The sequence below is a fragment of the Littorina saxatilis genome, linkage group LG5, assembly GCF_037325665.1.
Source record: "Littorina saxatilis isolate snail1 linkage group LG5, US_GU_Lsax_2.0, whole genome shotgun sequence".
In the NCBI taxonomy this organism is placed as follows: Eukaryota; Metazoa; Mollusca; class Gastropoda; order Littorinimorpha; family Littorinidae; genus Littorina; species Littorina saxatilis.
Window position 1 is genome coordinate 15,023,624 of NC_090249.1, and position 22,897 is coordinate 15,046,520.

At 44.9% G+C, this 22,897-nt stretch overlaps 1 protein-coding gene and 1 long non-coding RNA gene across 8 annotated transcripts in view; one reads left to right on the plus strand and one right to left on the minus strand.

Annotated features, from left to right (window-relative positions):
• LOC138966381 (uncharacterized) overlaps positions 1 to 22,897 on the plus strand; it is a 223,948-nt gene that overhangs the window by 133,774 nt on the left and 67,277 nt on the right. The gene's annotated exons all lie outside the window — the stretch shown is intronic.
• LOC138966365 (axotactin-like) overlaps positions 1 to 22,897 on the minus strand; it is a 146,079-nt gene that overhangs the window by 92,629 nt on the left and 30,553 nt on the right. For all 6 annotated transcript variants that reach the window (XM_070338568.1, XM_070338570.1, XM_070338567.1 and 3 more), the window contains exons 2-3: positions 13,354 to 13,892; positions 711 to 884 (exon numbers count right to left, since the gene is read on the minus strand). In XM_070338568.1, coding sequence (XP_070194669.1) covers positions 711 to 884; positions 13,354 to 13,768 — 589 coding nt within the window. In that variant the 5' untranslated portion in view covers positions 13,769 to 13,892. The remainder of the gene's footprint in view (positions 1 to 710; positions 885 to 13,353; positions 13,893 to 22,897) is intronic.

Genomic DNA, 22,897 nt, shown 5'->3' on the forward strand with positions numbered 1-22,897 from the left:
CCATTTAAAAAAAGAATTCATGGTTTTTTTTAAAGGTTGGTGGTGGAGGAAGGAGGGGGGATATGAAAAACAGCCTTTTTAAAATTTGGCCACAACAGAAAAGGGTGCCTGTGACATCATCGACGCTAACTTTACTTATTATTCCTAATGACAAAGCCAGGATCATGACCGTGATGACACGACCTTGATTTCTGTATAACAATTAATTACCCGAGAATGCAATAATGACTGATAAACTGTCAACATTCTTCTTATCAATTTCATATCAATGCTGTCAAACAAAAGAAAGAAAGGAAAGCAAGGAGGGGGAAGGGAGGTCGTATTAGTAAGAAACACACACACACACAAACACACGCACGCACGCACGCACGCACGCACGCACGCACGCACGCACGCACGCACGCACGCACACACACACACACACACACACACACACACACAACACACACCCACACACAACACACACACACACTTCAAGTCTTCCGTTCAAAACACCCCAGCGACTGTAGAACCCACCACCTATCCCAGAATAGCCCATGCCTCACAAAGACGCAATCATGCCCCCAATTTGTCCACAATCTTCCTACCGGCCTATCATCACCAAGCCCTTAACTACTCTCATTTCTCTCTTCCAATCAAACGCCCATCCAGCTCACCAAAACCTCATCCAATACCGTCAATCATCTATATAATTATGCATGGATACTTACCCCCAAACCGAAACGACGACTTTATCTGTGACCAGTCGAGAACCCTTCTTGCGTTGCCATAAACGTAGGCCTTCAAGAATTGCGTCACAGAGTTGTAGTCTAATGTGATGCTGATCTCCCCCTCTGTCTGGTTCAGCGTCAGCGTCAGCTTGTGCCATTTGTCGTCGTTTAATGCTGAAATAGAAAGGCAACGGGATAAATATAAAGGTGATTTACTTAAAGATTTAAGTAATTTACTGACTTTTCTGTTTGTTGTTGGTGTATAGCTGTTGTTAATGTTGTTGTTGGTGTTGTTGTTGTTGCTTGCTTGTCTGTTCGTTCGTTGCCACTTGTGTTGGTATTTGTGGATGTTTTAAAGCTTTAATAATACAGGATATTTGTGACCTGTCAACAAATGTATGCAGGATAAAATGTGGTTATTTACTGAAAGAATTCACTTTTGTACTTTAAAAAACAAACGCAATAACGTACTTCCTTTGTATACCTTTAAGCTGTTTTTGTTTTCCTTAACTTAACGTTTTAAAATTTTTAGTTTAATTTGCGTTCCTGGTGATAGTTAGTTGAATATGTTTCCAGTTACAACTAGTATCAACATTCTCACAGATCTATATAAAATAGGTCAGAGCAGAGAGAGATTGGAAATTTGAGAAAAGAGGATGAAGTTGGTGTAAAAACAAGCAGTCCCTGTTTTGCCCGCAGAATGTTCTTTCATTAGACGAAAATAATAGCTCTTCGAGTTTCCTACCAGCGTGCGAACGCTCCATTACAATTCAAACCCACGAAATAACACGACACCAGGGCTTATGAATAATTTGAGACATCTTCATCCTTCACCTTCAAGGAAGCTAATTCATGTTTTATGACAGTCGGTTTTTCCAGGCAAAAAATCGGTCTCACATTCTGCTTCATTTCTAAAATGTACTCCAAAAAAGTGCCTTTACATTGTGTTTTTCTGTTGTTGTTTTTAAGTGTTCGCGTTTTTTCCCCTTCTATTTTGTTTGTGTGTCCTAGCCATAACAGATACATATGTAAATAAATAATATGAGATGGGTGAGAGTGACATAAAGCATTCGTTTGAGCTATGAAAAAAAGCAAGGACAAAACAAAATCTCAAATTTTAAAATGTTTTTGTGTGCTTTTGTTTGTCTTCTCGAATGTCAAAATTTGGTGTTGTATAACAATTTGGTTCCCTTCGAAGGAGGTAAACTGAACTTGTACAAAAAGTTGCTCATCGTGAAAAATCACCCATACGTGTTAGCTTCCTTCCAAAAGCGTCTCGAATAAAACATCATTTTATCTTGTCAACGATCTTACCGGCAGTTTACAGGCAGAAAGACCTGTGTGTTACAAAATCAAAGACAGATGATAGTTCTGATACTGCCTTCTGGCGCGCAAATGTCTAAGCCGCATCTCCATTCCAATTCCAACATCTACTGCAAGAGTCAAAGGGAATTCTCCAATAGCCTGGGGCACGATAGTTCTGGTGATATCATCAATCAAACTCGTTTGAAAGAAGCGATATGAAAGAAACAAAATCTGGACTTTCCGCAGATGAAGTTCCGATGGGAACTGGTCTGCTGCTCTCTACATTTTCTTCAATCGCGAGGAATGAGCATTCATACGTAATTAATCTTTTCGTATAGTTAAGAATGTTACTCATGTACGATTGCAGCCTTTGCGTTTCTGCTCTTTCGCGAATGCTAATTTGCTGATGCACTGTGAATCAAAACAGCGAATATTACATTTTCTCTCTCTCTCTCTCTTTCTCTCTCAGTCTCTATCTCGTGCACACACACACACACACACACACACACACACACACACACATACACACACACATCCACACCCACGTATACACACACACATGCACACATAAACTCACACACACACACACACACACACACACACGAAAGTCATACATTCTCCATTCAACATGTATAACCCCTTTCTGTTTCTCGCCATGTGTTTGAAATACTGTGGCGGGAAAACTCCCGACGAATAACAGACACTAAAGGATTAGACCACCACGTGTTTGAAATAATGTCAAAACAATAAACCGAGGTATAACAGACAATACATGATCATTCGAACATCAGTACACACACATCCTGCTACACCGGTCACATCTGTGACTGTTTTAGGATGAACTTGAGGACTAGCGTGCAGGCGAGCATCTTGCACAGTTCTGCTTTCAATTTACCTTTGGGCCGGACAGGAAGGATTCTCACCTGGAGAAACAGGTGTAGGTTGGGGTAAAGCTAACAACGAAATCACAGAACACACACTGACACACACACGCACGCACGCACGCACAGACAAACTCACAGACACAAACTCTCACACACTCACACACATATATACACACAGACACACACACACACGCGCGCAAAAAAAAAAAGAGACAGCGAGAGAGAGAGAGTCAGAGACAGAGGCAGAGACAGAGTCTGAGAGAGACAGAAGCAGCAGCACTAGATCGATGAAGATGCAGGAATTCATAGTTGCAGAGAACTACGGTCGTCATAAGAGGAATTTGGAGAGATCGAGGCGAGGTGATTAAAATCATATTTTGTGATGACACTTTGTATTCCAGAAGCCTATGTCCTCTTCAGTTCTCTTTGATCTCAAAGGGAATCATTGAACATTTCGCCCACGCATCCATGGATTTTCTTCCTAGCCTTACATCGGCATTGTCGTGTTAGCTTGCACAGAAAATATTGATGTTATCACGTTGGTTGTATTTGCCCTGTACGACGCCCCTCTCGTCAGAGGGTCCTGGACTTTACTGTAGTGTCAATGTTTGGCGTGTGAACATAGAGAGACAGAGTTTCAAGAGTTGTATTGAGCAGCGTGTTTGTGCTAGGTGGCTAGGTGCGGTTGTGAGTGGCCGGGTGATGCAGCACTTCGTTGTGGTGGTAAGACGTAAGATATATCGTTGAATAAACACAAGGTTCATTCCAATAGTGGTGTAATGGGGTTGGGGGAATGGAAAGGGGGGGGGGGGTGGGGGGCATAGGTCCAGGTTATTCAGATCTATTCAAACAATCGTTAATCAACAATCAAAAGTCAGCATCTGTGTGGCTATGTGTCCGTCCGTCCGTCTGTCTCTCTATGTCTTTCTGTCTCTGTCTCTGTCTCTCTCTCTCTTTCTCTCTCTCTCTCTCCATCACGATAGGGTCACATCATAGTGTTCATCACGGGATGCCAGTGGTGAACCATTCGGACATTCTATACAATGTTCCCTAGCAATTATTTCTAACGCACACGACTGAATGTTACGGTGTCGGAATGTTCCCTTCTGTGACAGTACGATTATATTCTCAACAAGTAATTCCTAATCTGCTACTGGGCGTGCCGAGAAATCATCTTGGCATTTTCTCTGGCAACGAAAGGAGATGTCAACAGAAATAATGTGATAGCTGTAATTAACAACATCAAACTGCACAGTCAACCATGGACGTTTTATAACTGGTATTTATCGGCTGTCATTTGCATGCATGTAGTCTATTTCATGCAGGTTTTGCAGACGAAGCCTATTATCATTTTGTACCTACATCCCATGCACACCTCATCAATGTATCGTACACTTTCAGGTCTGAACTGAAGTTTTTTTCAGGCCGCGATGATTACGGTCGTGTGCATGTGCATGAAGTTTGAGACACATTAACCTTTACGCAGATCAAGGTTTTGAAATGTAAAAAAAACAAAAACAGATTCGCTCGCAGAATTCCAATAAACAGTACGCTATTGCACAATTTACTGTCTGCTGATCTATACCTGCCGCTTTTTAATTTGAACATTTTATTTTAGATAGAAATCACAATGATGAAAGTTATCCCTGGGAAAGGCTGAACTTCTTTAACCCAGTGTGGGACTTTCAGTGGGGCGACCACCCCCAACCCAGCGCGTCCCCGGGTGGCGGATAGGGGAACGGACTTCAGATATGAAGACCAGCCGCTTGCGGCCGCGGACCAAACTGGCGGTGTTTCCTACCAGGGTGGAGTGGGGAAGCAGGCGGCACTGCTACTCTCTTCGAAATGCTCCATCGCCCTTCGACGGGACTCATCTAATGCGACTATGGGCGCATTAAAACCCTAGCTCCGGGTGGGATCCCGGCAAATCCTCCCCCCTGTGCTCTCAGGGTAGGACGTACGGGCCATGAGCTAAGGGTGAGGCAACCCCGACAGAAACCTCGAGTGCTGAAGACGGAGGTACTGGGCTGCACGGCGCACTCTAATAAACCATGGTACCACGCATCAACGCCAACCATGACACCATCAGATAGAAGCGACACTCATGGCGCTCGCCCACTGAGGTCCCTCCGGGGTGAGGCAGCGCCGGGCTCCAAGCCTCAAAGGAGCCCAACCTCAGCTACTGGAGGTCCCTCTCGTCCGTCTTGCTGCGCCAGGGGACGGAGGAGGAATGCGACTGGTAGCACAACAACCACTTCAACATCCACGAAGCGTCAACCTTATATGGTGATGCATTGGAATGCAGAAGGAGTCATGAACAAGAAGACAGAGCTAGAACATATCTTGCATGAAAGGAGCATCAACGTCTGCTGCATTCAAGAAACCCACCTGCAGATTGGAAAAACCTTCAAGGTCAGAGGCTACCAGTGCTTCAGACAGAACAGAGCTGACAGACGCAAAGGCGGAGTCCTGACACTAGTTAGGAACAACATCCAAGCCTGCGAAACAGCCGTCCACATGGAGGGAGCAGAGTACCAGATGATTCGGGCCAAACTGAATGACACAGAGTTGCAGATCCTGAACTTTTACTGCCCTAACGACCGTCCACTATCCCTTGACACCATCGAAGTCCCAGACTCGAGCTTTCTCGCAGTAGGGGATTTCAACTCTCACTCCCAGAGTTGGGGTTACAGTCAGATGGATCGCCGGGGTGAAGAAGTGGAAGACTGGCAAGATGAACACCATCTCATCCTCATAAACTCCCCAAATGATACCCCAACCTTCTACTCCAGACGATGGCGCACTACCTCCACTCCAGATCTTGCTCTCTGCACCGAAGATGTCCACCGAGACGTCACCAGGGAGGTGGGAGAGCAGTTAGGAGGAAGTGACCACAGGCCAGTGTTCCTCTCCATCAACAGGAACACCATGAACTACCCTGTCCACCCTCGCTGGAACTACAAGAAGGCTAAATGGAGTCTTTTCAGACACCGAACAAACACTCTTACCAAGGACCTCCATGTCCAAGGTAGAGACATCAGTAACGTTGTCAGAGACCTGAACGCCTGCATCCTGCAAGCAGCCCACGAGTCTATCCCACGAGGTGCTCGCAAAGAGTACAAGCCATACTGGACCAACCAGCTACAAGAACTGCAGGATGAGGTGGAATCTGCCAGACAGGCAGCAGAAAGTAGCCCATCAGATAAGAACCACCTACGGCTCCAGCAGACAAAGGCTGAATTTCTCAAGGCAAAGATCCAGGCCAGACGCAAAAGCTGGAGAGAAAAAACCGCTGCGCTGAATCTTGAGAGAGACGGAACGAAGCTGTGGAGAGTCGTAGGACAGCTCAATGATGAAGAAAACAGAAGCCAGAATGTGACACTGGAAGAGAACGGAGAGATGCTGACAGGGAGACGAGCAGCTAACCGTCTTGCTGACAACTATGCAGACGAGAGCAATGTACCTGTCAGTCCTGTCCAACAAAGAGAAGCAAGAAGAGAACAGAGAGAGCGGCCACAACACCACACAGATGTGGAACCCATGAAGCAACCCCTCACTCTTCATGAGCTACAAATTGCCTTGAGGAAACTAAAAACCAGGAAATCCCCAGGGCCAGATGGGATCACGAACGAGATGCTGAAGCACCTAGGCAACACAGCTGTCCTGAAACTACTGGAGGTCTTCAATCTCAGCTGGGACACAGGCAAACTGGCACAAGTTTGGCGAGAGGCCATCATGATTCCTATCCATAAGAAAGGAAAGGACAAGAAGAAGCCTGCTAGTTACAGACCAATCAGCTTGACCAGCTGCACTGTGAAGACCCTAGAGAGGATGGTCAACCAGCGCCTGCTTTGGTATCTAGAGACTGAGAACATCCTGGCTCCTGAACAGGCAGGCTTCAGACAGTTTCACAGCACAGAAGACCAGGCAACCTATCTCTCCCAAGAAATAGAAGATGCATTCCAGGAACAGAAGGTCCTCTTCGCCACCTGGATTGATCTACAGAAAGCCTTTGACAAGGTCTGGACTGATGGTCTCCTCGTGAAACTGCAGAGATGTGGAATCGCAAGCAACATGCTGCGATGGATCAGATCCTATCTCCACAACCGCAGAGCAAGAATCTCAGTCAACGGTCGAGTCGGCAAGAAAATACTACTGCGACATGGTGTCCCACAAGGAGGAGTCCTCTCTCCTACACTCTTCTTGGTCTTCATCAACGACCTTGTACAAATTCTTCCCAAAGGTATCCACGCTGCATTATATGCTGATGATTTGGTGATGTGGTGCAAGGAGGAATACGCCACAACTGCCACTTACAGGATGCAACTGGCTGCTGACCGGCTGGCGGCATGGGCAGATGAATGGTGTGTTGCCATCAACAAGGAAAAGTCCTCCACAACACTCTTCACCCTATCCTCAAAACAAAAGACCGGAACCATCAAGCTTGGTGACACACCCCTGAGAAGTGATGACGAGGCAACATATCTTGGTGTCACTTTTGACAAGAAACAGACCTGGAAACCCCACATCCACAATGCTGAAGCAAAGGCCAGGCGCAAGCTTGCCATCATGCGGAAGCTAGCCGGAACCAGCTGGGGAGCAAACGAAGAGATACTCAAGCGAGTCTACCAGGGAGCAGTCAGGCCCCATCTTGAGTATGGCTCCACAGCTTGGTCTACAGCAGCGAAGACCCACCAGCAGACACTGGACAGGGTCCAAAACCAAGCCCTCAGGATCATTACTGGATCGATGAGATCCACACCAATAAAGGCCATGGAAGAAGTTGCTGCCATTCAACCCCTCAGTCAGAGAAGAGACGCCAAGGTCATGGTTCAGACAGAGAAATTCAAGTGCCTGCCTGCACATCCGATGAAGAAGAGGATGGATAACCTGACAAAGAACCGCCTCAAGCGCAGCAGCTTCTTACATGAAAGCAAGAGACTTGCCAGAGAGCACCAAGCCTCTGTACCTACATCAGCACTACCAATCAGCTTCTCAGATCTGCCGCAGCCATGGAATGAAGACTACAAGAATCTTCACATCTCCACCACAGTCCCCTACGTTACCTCAAGAGATTCCCAGAACGACACTGCCAGGCGCACCCTAACACTCGCCATGATTGCTGAACGGTACCCTGAAGACGCCTGGATCCACGCGTATACAGACGGTTCAGCAACAAACGCCGTGGCCAATGGAGGAGCAGGTGTACTTGTCAGATCTCCTGAGGGGCACACTTCTACAGCAGGGATACCAACAGGAAAGTACTGCTCAAACTATGCAGCAGAAGTTCAGGCCATCATGCAAGCAGCCTCCATGATTCATGACTCGGAAAGCGAATGCCCCCAAGTTGTTTTCCTCTCCGATGCACTGTCTGCCCTGGAAGCCCTTGCAGGAAACAAACTTCCTCGTCTGATGGAGAAACTCCAGGAGCTTGCCAAGACTCGACGAGTAGTCCTGCAATGGGTTCCAGCACACTGCGGAATTCCAGGCAATGAAACAGCTGATGAGCTCGCCAAACTCGGAGCCAGGGAGGAACAACCAGACAACCCAGTCAGCTTCGCTGAAAAGAAAACCCTCGTGAAGGCAGCAATGCGACCACAATCCACGAGAGACGCATATCATCTCCTAGAACGATGGCAGCAAGTAGTGATCATGCGACTACGAACTGGTCACTGTCGCCTCAACGCCCACATGTTCAGGAAGCTGAAGCTGACCCCATCACCAACCTGTCCCTGTGGTCTGGAAGACCAGACTCCAGAACATGTCTTAATGACATTCCCCCAACTCAAACCAATCAGAGACAAAGTGTGGCCAGCATCAGTCCCTCTCCGCACCAAACTCTGTGGGAGCAGACAAGACCTGGAAGCCACGACGTCATTCGTCTCGCAGACTAAACTGATGGTGTGACGGCGAACGCAAGAAGAAGAAGAAGAATGAAAGTTATCCAAACAGACACACACACACACCCACACACACATAAACACACACACACACACACACTCACACACCTAAACACACACACATTCAAAAATTAAAAAAAGAAAAGAAATTTCGTTCATGTAAAGTACTAGCGCCTGTGCTGATAGATGAATGCACTCAAGGCCCATTCATTTTATGAGGTTTTAAAAGGACCCCACAGTGTACCCAGGGTATACGAGAGATTGATAGAGTTGGAAATACACACACTCAGTAGTACAATTCGCGAGGAGAAGCTTGCCCTTTTTCTCTTTCTCAATGCAGACCAGGGTGCATTCCTACCCGTGCTTTAGAGATGATGGCTTTTATTTGAAAAATGAAAGAAATGTTTGCTCGTCTGAAAGAAGAGGGCAAAAAAGTCGAGCATTAGTTTGTATGTCACTGGTCGGTCTTTGTTAGGCTTGCCATGGCTTCGCGTTACATGTGCATTCGTCTTGAACTGCAACTAAATGTTACGTAGCTAAGGAGGTCTTTGCATACCCGTGAAACTGCTCTGCTTGCATAGCTGCTATTTATAACTAAGTCAACAACATTCTGGTGATCTTATTTAATTTTGTTAAACTTGAAAACTTCAAGAACCTCAGTTGTGTGATAGGGTGGAGTGGAAGGGGGAAAATAGGCCAGGAAGCATAAACTGATGAGACGCCAAGACAGAGGTTGCGATAACGTGACTTTTAATTAACGTACACCAGAAAGCAGACACCAGAAAGCAGTGTAGTTCCTTCCTCATTCGCTATGCTATGCTACAACCTCTCTCTCTCTCTCTCTCTCTCTCCCCCCCCCTTCTGTTTGATTGCGCGCACGCTTACGCGTGTGTGTGTGTGTGTGTGTGTGCCTACAAGTGACTAACAGTCAGATCATTCAGGGTTTAATTCCCCAGCACATATCTAATGGGTCAAAGGGGTAAGGGCAACCGAAGCACCCATTCTTTCCGAAGGCTTTCTCTCAAAATCAAACACTGCCTCATCTCCCGCTGTTGATCTTCTTCGCCCACTTTCTCTCCCCAGTCCTCAAACACAGCTGTTCTCATCCTGATGCGTTGATTAGATTTCCGAGACAAAAAAAGCAACAGCAACGAAAAGCACAGCAAACCTTATCAATTTGTCGTCGACCCGGGGAAAAACCAACGACGAACACAAACCCTTCGGAGCTCTGAACCAACAGGTCAGGAAAAATACCGCTACAATGCTGACACCCCGATGCAACAAGCAACACAACGAAAAAGAAAACGAAAGCAGCGCGAAGAATGCGACATGGGTCCGACAATGTGTGCTCGTACGGGGTCAGCAAATTTGGAATTGCCAGGGCCATTTTCTCAACCAATTTGGCGACGACCGGCAGAGACAAGGGGCCCGCTATTGGACGGACAAACTCGCCAGTGTCCAGCGAGGGCGATTAGCGCGGCCCTAATCTGGGAAGACAGTTGCCGCCCAAGGACGGTTAAAACAGACAGACTGTGTCACAAGAACGATGTCCATTATAGGTCAATGAGAATTCCTGGTATACTTGCCCGTTAGTTTTAATGAAGTTACAATTTTTATTTTGTATGTGAATGCCTAGAGTTATGCTCGCGTGTCCATTCTGTGGCTGTGTGTTATGTTAGCTTAAAACACCCTTTAGGCCTAAAGCCAAATAAAACCTTGAATAAACAAAAAAAAAGTCTTTCCCCATGAATGTCCGCAGGTACTTCTGACCGATTCTTTTTTGTGAAAGATTCTTTTCTGCAAGATTTGTATGTTCTTAGCTCAGTCTTTGGAGAGTCCTCCAACAGGAGGTGGGAGTGGGGGTGATAACTATGAGGGTTGGGGTGGGGGTGATAACTATGAGGGTTGGGGTGGGGGTGATAACTATGAGGGTTGGGGTGGGGGTGATAACTATGAGGGTTGGGGTGGGGGTGATAACTATGAGGGTTGGGGTGGGGGTGATAACTATGAGGGTTGGGGTGGGGGTGATAACTATGAGGGTTGGGGTGGGGGTGGGGTCTGAGGGATATGAAAAGTTCTCGCTCTGTTCTTCAATGATTCATCAACACTTTTACTTCGTCTTCACTCCATCTAAAAGTGAAAGTAAAACAAGTCCTGAGTTTTTTTCCAGACGCTGCTGTAGAGTATTCGATTCGTCCCTGACATTGAAATAAAAGTCTATTCACAAGAAGATTTTTGGGGGTTAGATTTTGTGTGTGGCTAATCAGATACAAGTGCTACAACAACTCTTCTGAACATCTTGGTGAGCCTCCATTCCAACAGACACTCATCAGTTCCCATCACGACCACACTACTCGGTTAAATCGGTCAGTGTTGCTTGGTATTCACCACAATGCCCCCCACAATGCCCCTAGGTCATGATGATTCTCTTACAGACCAAGAGATTGTGAGAAATGTCACAAAAAAAGAAGATCGATTTGAAGAAGCAATCTAGTTGTGTTAGAAATTGTCCTCAATTACGAGTTTCTACAGTGCCCAGAATCGATAAATATCACTTCGTTTACTTCCAGAAATATCAAGGACACACACACACACAAATCTTCAGGTCAAGTGTTGTTCGTATAGTTTACAAATGCTACCAGTAACTCCGCTACCAGTAACTCCAGGCAAAGTAACAGTAATCTTTCACAATTTCTAGCCCGATTATGGGCTTGATAGAGATATGAATTGGTTTTTTGTGTTTGTTGGGGGGGGGGGGGGGGGGCGGTTGCATTGAAAGGTGTGGCAAGATCAACGGGGGTCGTTTATTATGTTCAAGATTAAGACCTTTTGTTGTTGTTTTATTGCTGCTATTCTTCTTCTTTCTTTCTTTCTTTCTTTCTTTCTTTCTTTCTTTCTTTCTTTCTTTCTTTCTTCTTCTTCTTCTTCTTCTTCTTCTTCTTCTTCTTCTTCTTCTTCTTCTTCTTCTTCTTCTTCTTCTTCTGCGTTCGTGGGCTGAAACTCCCACGTACACTCGTGTTTTTGCACGAGTGGATTTTTACGTGAATGACCGTTATTTTGGCAGCCATACGCCGTTTTCGGAGGAAGCATGCTGGGTATTTTCGTGTTTCTATAACCCACCGAACTCTGACATGGATTACAGGATATTTTCCGTGCGCACTTGGTCTTGTGCTTGCGTGTACACACTACTGAGGGGGATAAGGCACTAGCAGGTCTGCACATAAGTTGACCTGGGACATAGGAAAAATCTCCACCCTAACCCACCAGGCGCGGCCGGGATTCGAACCCACGACCTTCCGCTTTGGAGACCGGCGTCTAACCACCACGCCATTGCTGCTATTCAAAACTGCTATTCTTCTCTTGTTAGCACTAGCCGAACCACGAAGCAAGTACTCCCAGAGACGAATCCGGAATCGATAACAACTCTCTGATCTAGTTTTGTTCAACTGGATTTATCTTTCTCTTGAAACTGGCACGCACCGGTCGCATTTTAACTAACAAGCAGTTTTGTCCCGCGTCACTCGAGGGAACTTTTTCTACGAGTTGTATGATATCACTACAAAATGTCGAAGGTTGTCGAAGGATTTGCAAAGACGTGAGAGGTTCAATAGAACCTAACAAAGTTAGCGGCGAACACATTTGAGTATCGTATTTATTGCTTAGGGAAAGAGGTCTGTCATTTATGCGCAATATTCACAAACAGCTGTAAACCTTTGCGATTGAATCCTCCACCGCAGAACTGCTTTCAATGCTGGTGGCTTAATATAGTGTAGTAGCTTCTCGTCTTTCAGTAAAAGACTAGTCACGTAGTCAATTCAGGGAGGCAGAGAGATGGATTACTGGGAGACAAGAAGGGCATAAGAAAAAAATCTTATGTGCCAATATTTGCAGTTTAGTTTACCGTGGTGATTTTTCACGCCGAACAAGTGTATCAGATGCTTGTAAGGACGAAGGGACGTAACAATACAAGGGAACAATCAACAGACAAAAGATGAGGTATTAGAAGAATCATGAAAGAAAAACTAGTGGGGGGGGGGGGGGTGGGGGGGTGGAGAGAGAGAGAGAGAGAGAGAAAAACTAGTGGGGGGGGGGGGTGGGGTGGAGAGAGAGAGAGAGAGAGAGAGAGAGAGAGAGAGAGAGAGAGAGAGAGAGAGAGAGAGAGTCTCGGTCATGAGTGCGTGAGTGCTTGCGTGAGTGCGTGCGCGTGCGTGAGAGAGAGAGAGAGAGAGAGAGAGAAAGAGAGAGAGAGAGAGAGAGAGAGAGAAAGAGAGAGAGAAAGAGCGCGCGCGTAGTGGAACAGCCAGAAAACTACGACCACCCCCTCCAACTATTTTTTGGGTGGGTTGGGGGACACATTTTAAGTTTGTGTGCATTTCCCTTCTCAATATGTATATGGTTGGCCATAAAAACATATATAATTATAAGCGTACAAAGTATGTGTTCTTGCCTGCGTCTTTGCTATGCGTGTCTTTTTTGTCTGCACTTTCAAATATATCCATCCATCTTGTTACGAAAGTGTGTAAAAGTGTCCGTTCATCCACCACCTCAACTTACCTCGACCAATGTTTAGAATATGCGTGTAGTGGTCAAAGACGTGCGCCACCCGTAAGTGTCCCTGGCGCATCTCCACCATCATGTGGTACCCGTGCAGCAACGGTTTGTACTCCTCCCTAACCCCCTCCCCAGCATAGTCCTCCAAGTCCTGATACAACAACACTCCGTTCAACAGAAGAGTCCTGAAACTCAGCTCTAGTCTCAACACTTTGCTATCACTCAGAGGAGGGCTGAAGGTGATGTGGGACACTCCAGGCTGGTTGAAGGTCCATGATGATGATGATGTTGATGATGATGTTGCCGTGGTGGTGGCGGTCTGGGCTCTGGTGGGGGTGTGGGTGAAGGGGGAGAGCGCCAGCACCACCAGGACCAGCGTTCCCCGCGAGGGCAGAGGAAGGTCTGGCGGTCGCATCATTGCGCTGTCACACCATCGTCTTCTGCTGTAGCACGTGATGTTCGGAGCTGTAAATGTAGTGTCCTTGGAAAAAGGAGGTGAATCCGTGTACGTCGGTTCCTCATGCTGCCCTATGGACCATTACCTGGAGAAAAAAAAACAGAACATGGTTTTAAACACACGCTAAGTGGAAATATACGATTACATAAACTCAATAATCTTATTCAAATGAGGCAGAGGACTTTTAAGATCTGAGAAAGGAAAGGGGAGTAAGCGCTCTAAATGCATACAACATGTGTAAGAAGAGTAAGTGAGAATCATAATGAGGAACCAATCTCCTGGCACCTGAGAACATAGGAAGCATTGAAGTAAACAAGCGACTTTCATCCTCCATAGACTGAAAAAAACAAGTCGTGCACATAGTCTTTGAAATACAAGACGGCAAATTCGCTCCTTGTTTTTATTCATCTACCGCCCAAGAACTCATTTCTCCTTCACCAGCCGTACATGTCAACAGTCTTACAGTGCTATCTCGGTGTTGCACAAGGAATCTGTTATGCCTGCCAAATCGACGAAAGCAAGCACAACCATAAGCAATAAAAATATACCAAGACTTCTATCCGGATGCAGGGGAAATGGACAGAATATTTCTCCAGTTAACTTCACAACTGGCGTAAGTCCAACAACGTCAGCCGCCATTTTTACCCAACATCGAAAACAGGAAATCTTTGACCATATAGTAGGGGAAGGGCCCCTAATATGGACCACTTTTTGTTTATTGCTGATAACTAGCTTGTTTTCGTGCAAAGAAGTTTCATTTTGTGTTTGGTAGTCCTTCTTTCTTAGGTGAACCGTTGGGCCTAATTAGAGTAAAATAGCTTTGATACACATTCAGCAAAAACTAAATACAGAAAAAAATCACAAAGGGTCCATATTAGGAGCCTTGGCGCCTAATATGGACCAGTGAAGCGGCCTTCACGAATCACTGTAAAAAGCCCACTATATTTCCAAATAATTGATACAATTTAGTGTACAAGTCAGCCTAATTAAAATATGCTCTAGATTTATCTGTTTTGGGTTGATGAGAGCATTATTTGAAGCACACCAGGAAACTAAAGAAGCTTATCAAAAACAGAGTGAAAATAAGTGAAATTATCAACTTCCACGAAAAGAAGACTTTTCGTTGCATTTTTTTTAAATCTCGAGGGCTAGTAATAGGTTATTACCAGCAAGCTTCTTAATGAATTAATGAAAATAGCCTTTAGCTTTTATTTTTTTCGATTTGTTGAAGGTGGTCCATATTAGGGGACTCGCACATACTTTGAGATTTTGCTATTATTTTTTGTTTGCAGTAGAAACTCGGGGTCAACACTGCTAAAATGTAACAAATACGGTTTTAGCTGTCATATATAGCCATTTCTGTTTGATAAAAGCTTTGGCTGTAGACAGAAACGAGTCCGTTTTAGGCGGCAAATTTAGAGTGAACGCTGCCAAAAGTGAAAAAAGAGAAAAAGCCTAACGGTTTTGAGATTTGTGTTTCTGCAACTGTTTTGACATGTGCAAGTTATCCAAAGAGGGTGAATACAGCGAATAAAACTTTTTTGAGCGCTCTAGCGCCGTTAGTTGGTGGTGGTCCATATTAGGAGCCGGTCCATATTAGGAGCCCTTCCCCTACTACCGGCTGTGATTATCATAGAAATAAAGTCTTCACTTCACATGTTATTACATACTAAATGAAGATGAAACTGAAAGAAAGAGAGGGAGAGAGAGAGAGAGAGAGAGAGAGAGAGAGAGAGAGAGAGAGAGAGAGAGAGAGAGAGAGAGAGAGAAGAGAGAGAGAGAGAGAGAGAGAAAGAGAGAGAGAGAGACACACACACAGAGACAGACAAGACAGACAGAGAGATTGCCCAGAACATATTTGGACATGTTTGTTTTCAGTTTGTTGATTTGTTGCTGAAAAAGATCAGAAATTTGGTTTTTTTTAAGGAGAAAAAAAAGGGTTCACTTCACTTTTTTAATTATTTTGATTGACTGAGTGACCGGTTTTCGTGGGACCTTTTCTTTCTGATATTTAGGTAAACACGGTTTACAGAACACGTCAACTTCTTCATCCAAACACACACACACACACACACACACACACACACACACACACACACACACACACACACACACACACACACACACAAATAACACCAACAAAAAACAAAACAAAAATAAAAACACAACAAAAAAATAACACACACAAAAAAGGGCAAAATCTTTGAGGACTGCACCTTGACACACCTCGACATAAATGCAACACACCAACTTCTTTACCACACAAAAACTGACGACGGCCAAGATTTATGAAAGTGGACTGCACCTCGTAACCGGGGCAACGGTACAGCGTGGGCTGCCAAACTGTGAAGCCGGAAATCCTCATGCGTCCACTATGCCACTGTGCCAAGAAACATCGATTTTTTTTCGCTGAGGTCAGGGGAAATCTTTACCTATGCCCAGCCAGGAATCGTAGCGGTGTAGTTAGGCACGATTCGCAATTACATAAAATCATAGATCTTCCTCGTGCATCGAGAGAGAACGTGAGGAACTACTGTCCAGACCTCAGACTTTCGTCTACGGCCTCGGCCTGTCGATGCATGGAAGCGCTTAAAAGCGTCCAATAACACCACCAAAGAGGGGGGGGGGGGCAAAGAGGCGGGGGGGGATAGAGAGAGAGAGAGAGAGAGAGAGAGAGAGAGAGAGAGAGAAAGAGAGAGAGAGACTCATGAATGAACAGAAAAAATGTAGAATGTTAGCCCTTAAATCTGATAAAGGATAAAGAGAAACAAATCAACGTGTACAAACAACGGGGAAGAGATGGTTAACAAAATGTAGCGGGAAAGAGAGGAATTACAAAGAGATCAAACGTAGATGCTGCCGTTTATGATCAGACACAGAACAATTAAGCCTGGCCATTTAACAAAGATGACATCGATAAAAACGGCGGGGCTGCCTCAAATATACTTGACGGAGTCGGAGAACGGAAAAGACTCGAGAGACCATCACCAGATAATGAATCCACGGTAAAGCAACGACGAAAGTACTAAAACCTTTCAGTATGCAATAAAACAGTCTGAAGTAAAGCACCAAAACGGACTTTCCAGTACCAATAACGTCTGGCACGTCATTGAGTTTATATCAAATATCTCCCAATAGAAAGTCAGACTTCCCAGCTTGACGCCAAAATCGAAGGCAAAAGTAAACTTGCTGACTTGGCTACAAAAAGGCCGTCTGGAATCGACCTCCTGTAAATACAGTGCCGCTGACACCTCTTTAACAGGCAATATTCCTGATTCCTTTCTGTCAATCTTCTCAGGGACAGAGTGGCTGAAAAATGAACAGCAGTGCCTCTCGAGTTTGACATGAATAGGAGAACTGTCGCCCACAAGTGCCAAACTGCCAAGAAAAGTCAGTTGGCTCAAAGGTTTTTTTCAATGTTAACTGATAAGTTGGAACCCCAAGTTTAAGACCCCCCCCCCCCCCCCAGTTTTAAGACCTCCCCCCATTTCAGACGCTACTTTTAAGATTGTCTGTACGACGGGCGCAGTGGCGTGGTGGTAAGACGTCGGCCTCCTAATCGGGAAGTCGTGAGTTCGAATCCCGGTCGCTGCCGCCTGGTGGGTTAAGAGTGGAGATTTGTCCGATCTCCCAGTTCAACTTATGTGCAGACCTGCTAGTGACTTAACCCCCTTCGTGTGTACACGCAAGCACAAGACCAAGTGCGCACGGAAAAGATCCTGTAATCCATGTCAGAGTTCGGTGGGTTATAGAAACACGAAAATACCCAGCATGCCTCCCCCGAAATCAGCGTAAGGTTGCCTGAATGGCGGGGTAAAAACGGTCATACACGTAAAAATCCACTCGTGCTGAAAACATGAGTGAACGTGGGAGTCTAAGCCCATGAACGAAGAAGAAGAAGAAGAAGATTGTCTGTACATAACGCAAACGTGAATGTTTAAGGTTTCCTCCTTTTTAAGACCTGCTTTTCTTAAGGTCTTAAAAGGGGTCTTTTAATACAAACTAAACATTTTACGTGCGTTTATTGTTTTTGAAAACGCATTACTTATTAAGATGCTATCTCATATTTCATACAAAAAGGAGTGAAACAAACATGAGTTATTGTTTCCTGTCATATGACTGTTCTACTTCCGTTTCAGCTGTCTGTTTACACCTAGTGTACATGACTGCTGGCAGTGACATGTTTACTTCTACAAATTGTTTCCTTACAATTAGCCCTGGTCTAGGGAACGGAGCACTTAGTCCAGCAAATTGCAGGAACTTCGCGTCATCATTATACCGGACAGAGTAATAAGGCTGTTCACGAAGGGCGATGAGTTATCTTTTATAAGAGATGCGATTTGTTTTGCTTGAGTCATAGGGTTTTGTTTGCTGCTGTGGTCGAAGGTTGATGGATTGGGTGGGTTAGCTTAGCTTAGCTTAGTGTGTGTGAGTGCGTGCGTGTGTGTGCGTATAGGTGTGCTGGGGTAGAGGGGGGGGGGCGAGGGAGGAAGGGGGGGGGGGGGGGGGGGGGTCGGGGGATCCGAGGGACATCAACGCAGCAGCTACATCCACCAGTAAAAAAACATACATTTTCAAATGTTTATATTAGACCAGAACACCTCGAACGCAAGATACAGAAAGTTGGAGGGCATGCAGTTTGTTTTTACCATGGTATAAAATCTTGTGTCCACAAATAAAGTGGGTTTTCTGAACTTAAAATTACTAATGAACAGTGTTGAAAAACATAGAATACACACATATACGATTATTAACGAAAACTCGTAGCTTTAGATGCAAAACCCTGTGCAAACAACGCCACAGTGTCAAAGTAAAGCTATGTCGGACTAGAAAAACAAATGACCTCAAACACTGCTACAAAAGAGATAACAAAACCCTTCAGCCGTCCAAGCTCTGAATGGCTTCCTCTCTTTTATTAAGTTCACTCACCTCAACCACATAAACATTTGCAGGTGGTTCCCGTAGTCATTATAGCCACAACACTTCTATAAGACATGGACGCGTTGTTAGTTTCAATAGCGCGAAGATTCATTTTTTTAATTATTTGCATGTCGCATGGTACTTGGTTATTTACATCGTACTCTCGGTTTTGTGACGTCAGCCCGATTTCAAAATCTGAGTTAAAAAAAGGGTATTTTGACGTCATATTTCCTTTCCTTTTAGAGAATTCCTTCACAGGTGTTACATTTTCAGTTCGGAAATACATGCGACACGAGACAAAGGGGAGAAGAAAAAATTCTGCAAAAAATACAAAAAGTTAAATAACTTTGAAAAACCATATTCACACTGGTAAAAACGGCATTACTAATTTGGGTTAAAATGGGGGTATTCTGGCGTCATAATGCGTCATTTACCTCGGTCTCCACATATTTTATTTCAGTCCAAATAGGATGTTCGACATAAATATGCTTAATGCATGCATGTTTTTTTAAATTAATGTGAGCCTAACTTACATGCTGACACCAGAGTACATCACACTCTAAGGACAATTGTAGTACATGTCCAAACACACACACACACACACACACACACACACACACACTCACTCACTCACTCACACACACTGACAAACACACATAGAAGATTACACAATAAAGTCCAACCAAACACTATCCTGACTGAATCGTTCCATTGTAGAGTACCAACGGACCCCTCAGGTCATCATCAAAACAAAAACAACACAGCCCAGAGACTCAAGCAAAGTCTATCCCATAACAAAACTTCGCGCTCAATAAATTTCGGACAGGAAAAAGGAAACGAGCGGTGCCGAAATTACGCCGCAAAGTCGGCACCAAGACTAATCCCTCACCGAGACAGAATACCAATGACATTAGTCTTGGCGTTCCATGCCACCGGCAGCGGAAGTGTGGCCTCTAAAGTCAATTATTCCCCTTGGCTGCCATTGACATCCATTCATAGGCAAAAACACCAGGGGCTTTGGCTTGACCTTTCCAGCAGAGTAATCGTCCACGCGCTCCGGACACTATTGTTGTCCAAAACTGATGGTTAACCGCGGATAGCTCTTTGAACTTGTTGGGATGACCGACTGTGTAACATGACCTGTGCCACTTCTCAACGTGTCGCGAGGAAACCGTAGTCGCGTGCGCAGGTGCTTTTGGTCGCGTGCTAGTGAAACATGATCTGTACAATTTGAAGTGGTCATTTTCCTTCTGGTTGGACAAACTTGGCTTAGCACCGCAAACAGATCTAATTAATTTTCATGTAGTCGTCACGTGACAAGTCTGATGTAATTCACACTTACGAAAAGTTGAAATGTTATGTTTGGGTTTGGTGTTGGAATAACGGATACATCGTGTACGTACATGTGACAGAACGGCGAACGGAAAGGAGGGTACAGTTCTGTAAGGTGAAAAACGACACTGACTTTCATTATAAGAGGTAGTGCATGTTGCAAAAAATACCGCTTCTGCTGATACTTCTGCTTTTTCTGCTGTCGTGGTTATCAAAAGAATGACAGGTATTGTCTACAATAATATTTATCATGGACAGGAATCAGTCTGGCACTCTCACACAACTCAGTCATTTTTCGTTTCGCACCCAAATCTCTTTCATCATCCTCAGTCATCCATAAAACAGACACCAGATGTAACATTCTCAAGATCTATTGTTGGCGTCTTCGGAACAGTTTTTACGGATTTGATTGACGTTTCTGTCTGCAGTGTTACACACAGGAATTGCGGCATTCATAGATGAGCTCACAAACAGCGGTAGCGCGCGCGTGCGTGTATAATAAGTGGATTGACAAGACAAGAGAGCTCGAAGGGAATAGAACTTTTCTATTTTCAAGTTCTTTATCTGATCGTAAGCTACACTACCAACGGAAAATGGAACCTCTCAAATACTGACGCAAAGCCGACTTCGGCATATCTGCGAGTAAAAACAATCAAGGACAAGCCCAACATTTTGAACGACAGGTTATGTCACTGCATATATATACGGCAATACGCCTGCTCGTTTGCGAAGGATTAGACACAGTCCTTCCGTAATCCGTGCGGACATCTACACTCTCCGAATAACTACCTACCTGCTGTTTAGTGACAAGTTTGCTGCGTCCCAGTGAGAAGACCCAGTCACTTACAGCTAATTACAGAACCTGGTTTCAATGAAGCCGCAACCTCGCACCTGCCTGCTCTGTTCAGGTTAAAACTTGCCTGTGGGAGTGTGGGAGGCACGCTTTTGTTCCCACACGGCGTCTATTATATACTCACGACAAAAGCTAGTGGGAGCCCTAACCCTTTGAAGGATCCCTTGCATAAATGTACGACATGAAAGCGTTATTATATATTATGAAGACTGTATTCAAATCTCGTTCGGAATCTGGGTGATGCAAGTGTATGCTCTGAATAAGTCTACCAGTGCATGGTGGGAGCGTTTAGTGTTAGTGTCTACCATTAGCTTCATGACCAAGACTCTCTCTCTCTCTCTCTCTCTCTCTCTCTCTCTCTCTCTCTCTCTCTCTCTCTTTTTTCTCTCTCTCTCTCTCTCATGACCGAGACTCACTCTCTCTCTCTCTCCCTCTCTCTCTAACACACACACACACACAAACCCGGCATAACAACAACAACAACATCAACAAATATGTCACGCAACAACACGGTTTTCCTTACACATGAAACAGAGATCATGCTAACAAGAAAAGAAGCAAAGCCACTCCCCCCCCCCCTCCCTTCTCCCAAGGAAAAAAAGTGCTCTTTTTGATCACATTATGGTATTGGTAAACTCCATAAAGCCTACCTTGAAAAACGCAGATTATTTCGGGTCCCTGTGATAAGAACAGCCTCGGACACCCTACAAATCCTGTGATCTCATGCCAACAAAGTCAAAGATTATCACACCGACAATCTCTCAAGGTCAGCTTACCCCTGTCACCTTCGAAGTATTTACCCAGGGTGATATATGAACAGGTCGCAGCTATATTCCACTGAGAGACCCTAAAGGTCCACCTAAGATTAGTTCCAAGCATTCACAAACCGGACACTACAATAACTTTGGACTCGAGAGTAATTTTACTGTCGTTATAGCCCGATACATTCAAAGGCGTCCGTGTTTTCCTGTACAAGATTGTCCCTGACAATGAAAGCGTTGTTCAAAATTGATTCGCTATAAGGCAGACACAAGCCGCTGAGGAAATTCAAACCTTGTGAAATTGCATATCGCGCGTAGCCTTGTGAATACACTTGTTTCTCGCCCTTTTGTCTCACTTACTTATGCACACATGTTTTAAGAATTTGTATTAATAAGTCGACTATACAATATATATAAAGTTTCTGTAATACGGAATTGATTGGTACGAGGCTAGAAAGAAGCCCATAAGAGTATGATGAGTTCAGGAAGGAATGGAGGAAAAGCAATGTCTATGGTAGGATAACAACAAGCGCTGACCTGAGGGGATCAGCATACTCCGTACTACACACACACACACACACACACACATAAACACACACACACACACACACACACACACACACACACACACACATAAACACACACACACACACACACGGACATCCAGCGCAAAAATTAACATCTACTGCGCGTCTGCTGAGCTGAACAGTTTAGGAACACACAAACACACATCAAGACAAAAGATAAATGTATTTGGACCTCAGCTGGGGAAAAAAGAAAAAGAAAACACGCCTGGATTTCATGACGCCAGAACGGAGAGCAAAATCCATACCTCCAAGAAAAACATCACCCCGTGTGGGCAAGCAAGGCCGAGAACACAAGAAGGACCACTGAACGGACAAGAACCATCACCCCTCAAAGCAGTACATCAAAGAAACACTCGTGGACTACAGTCTCTTAGCGTTCCTTTTTTACCTTCCATATGCCACATTCCTCAGGCCATTCAAACGTGCACGCCAGCTTATCAAACAAACAACACGAGGGGAAGTCAGGGCGAGAGTACACTAAAGGTACCAAGCCAGTCCAAGTCACCGTCTCATATCAAAACTCCCACGGACTGACAAAAATTGAAAGCCTCTGACTGACATCGACTAAAGTGTTTGTACAGGTGACTGAAGGGAATAAACGATGACCCGGGAAATAGTAATACCCACGTAAACGCTT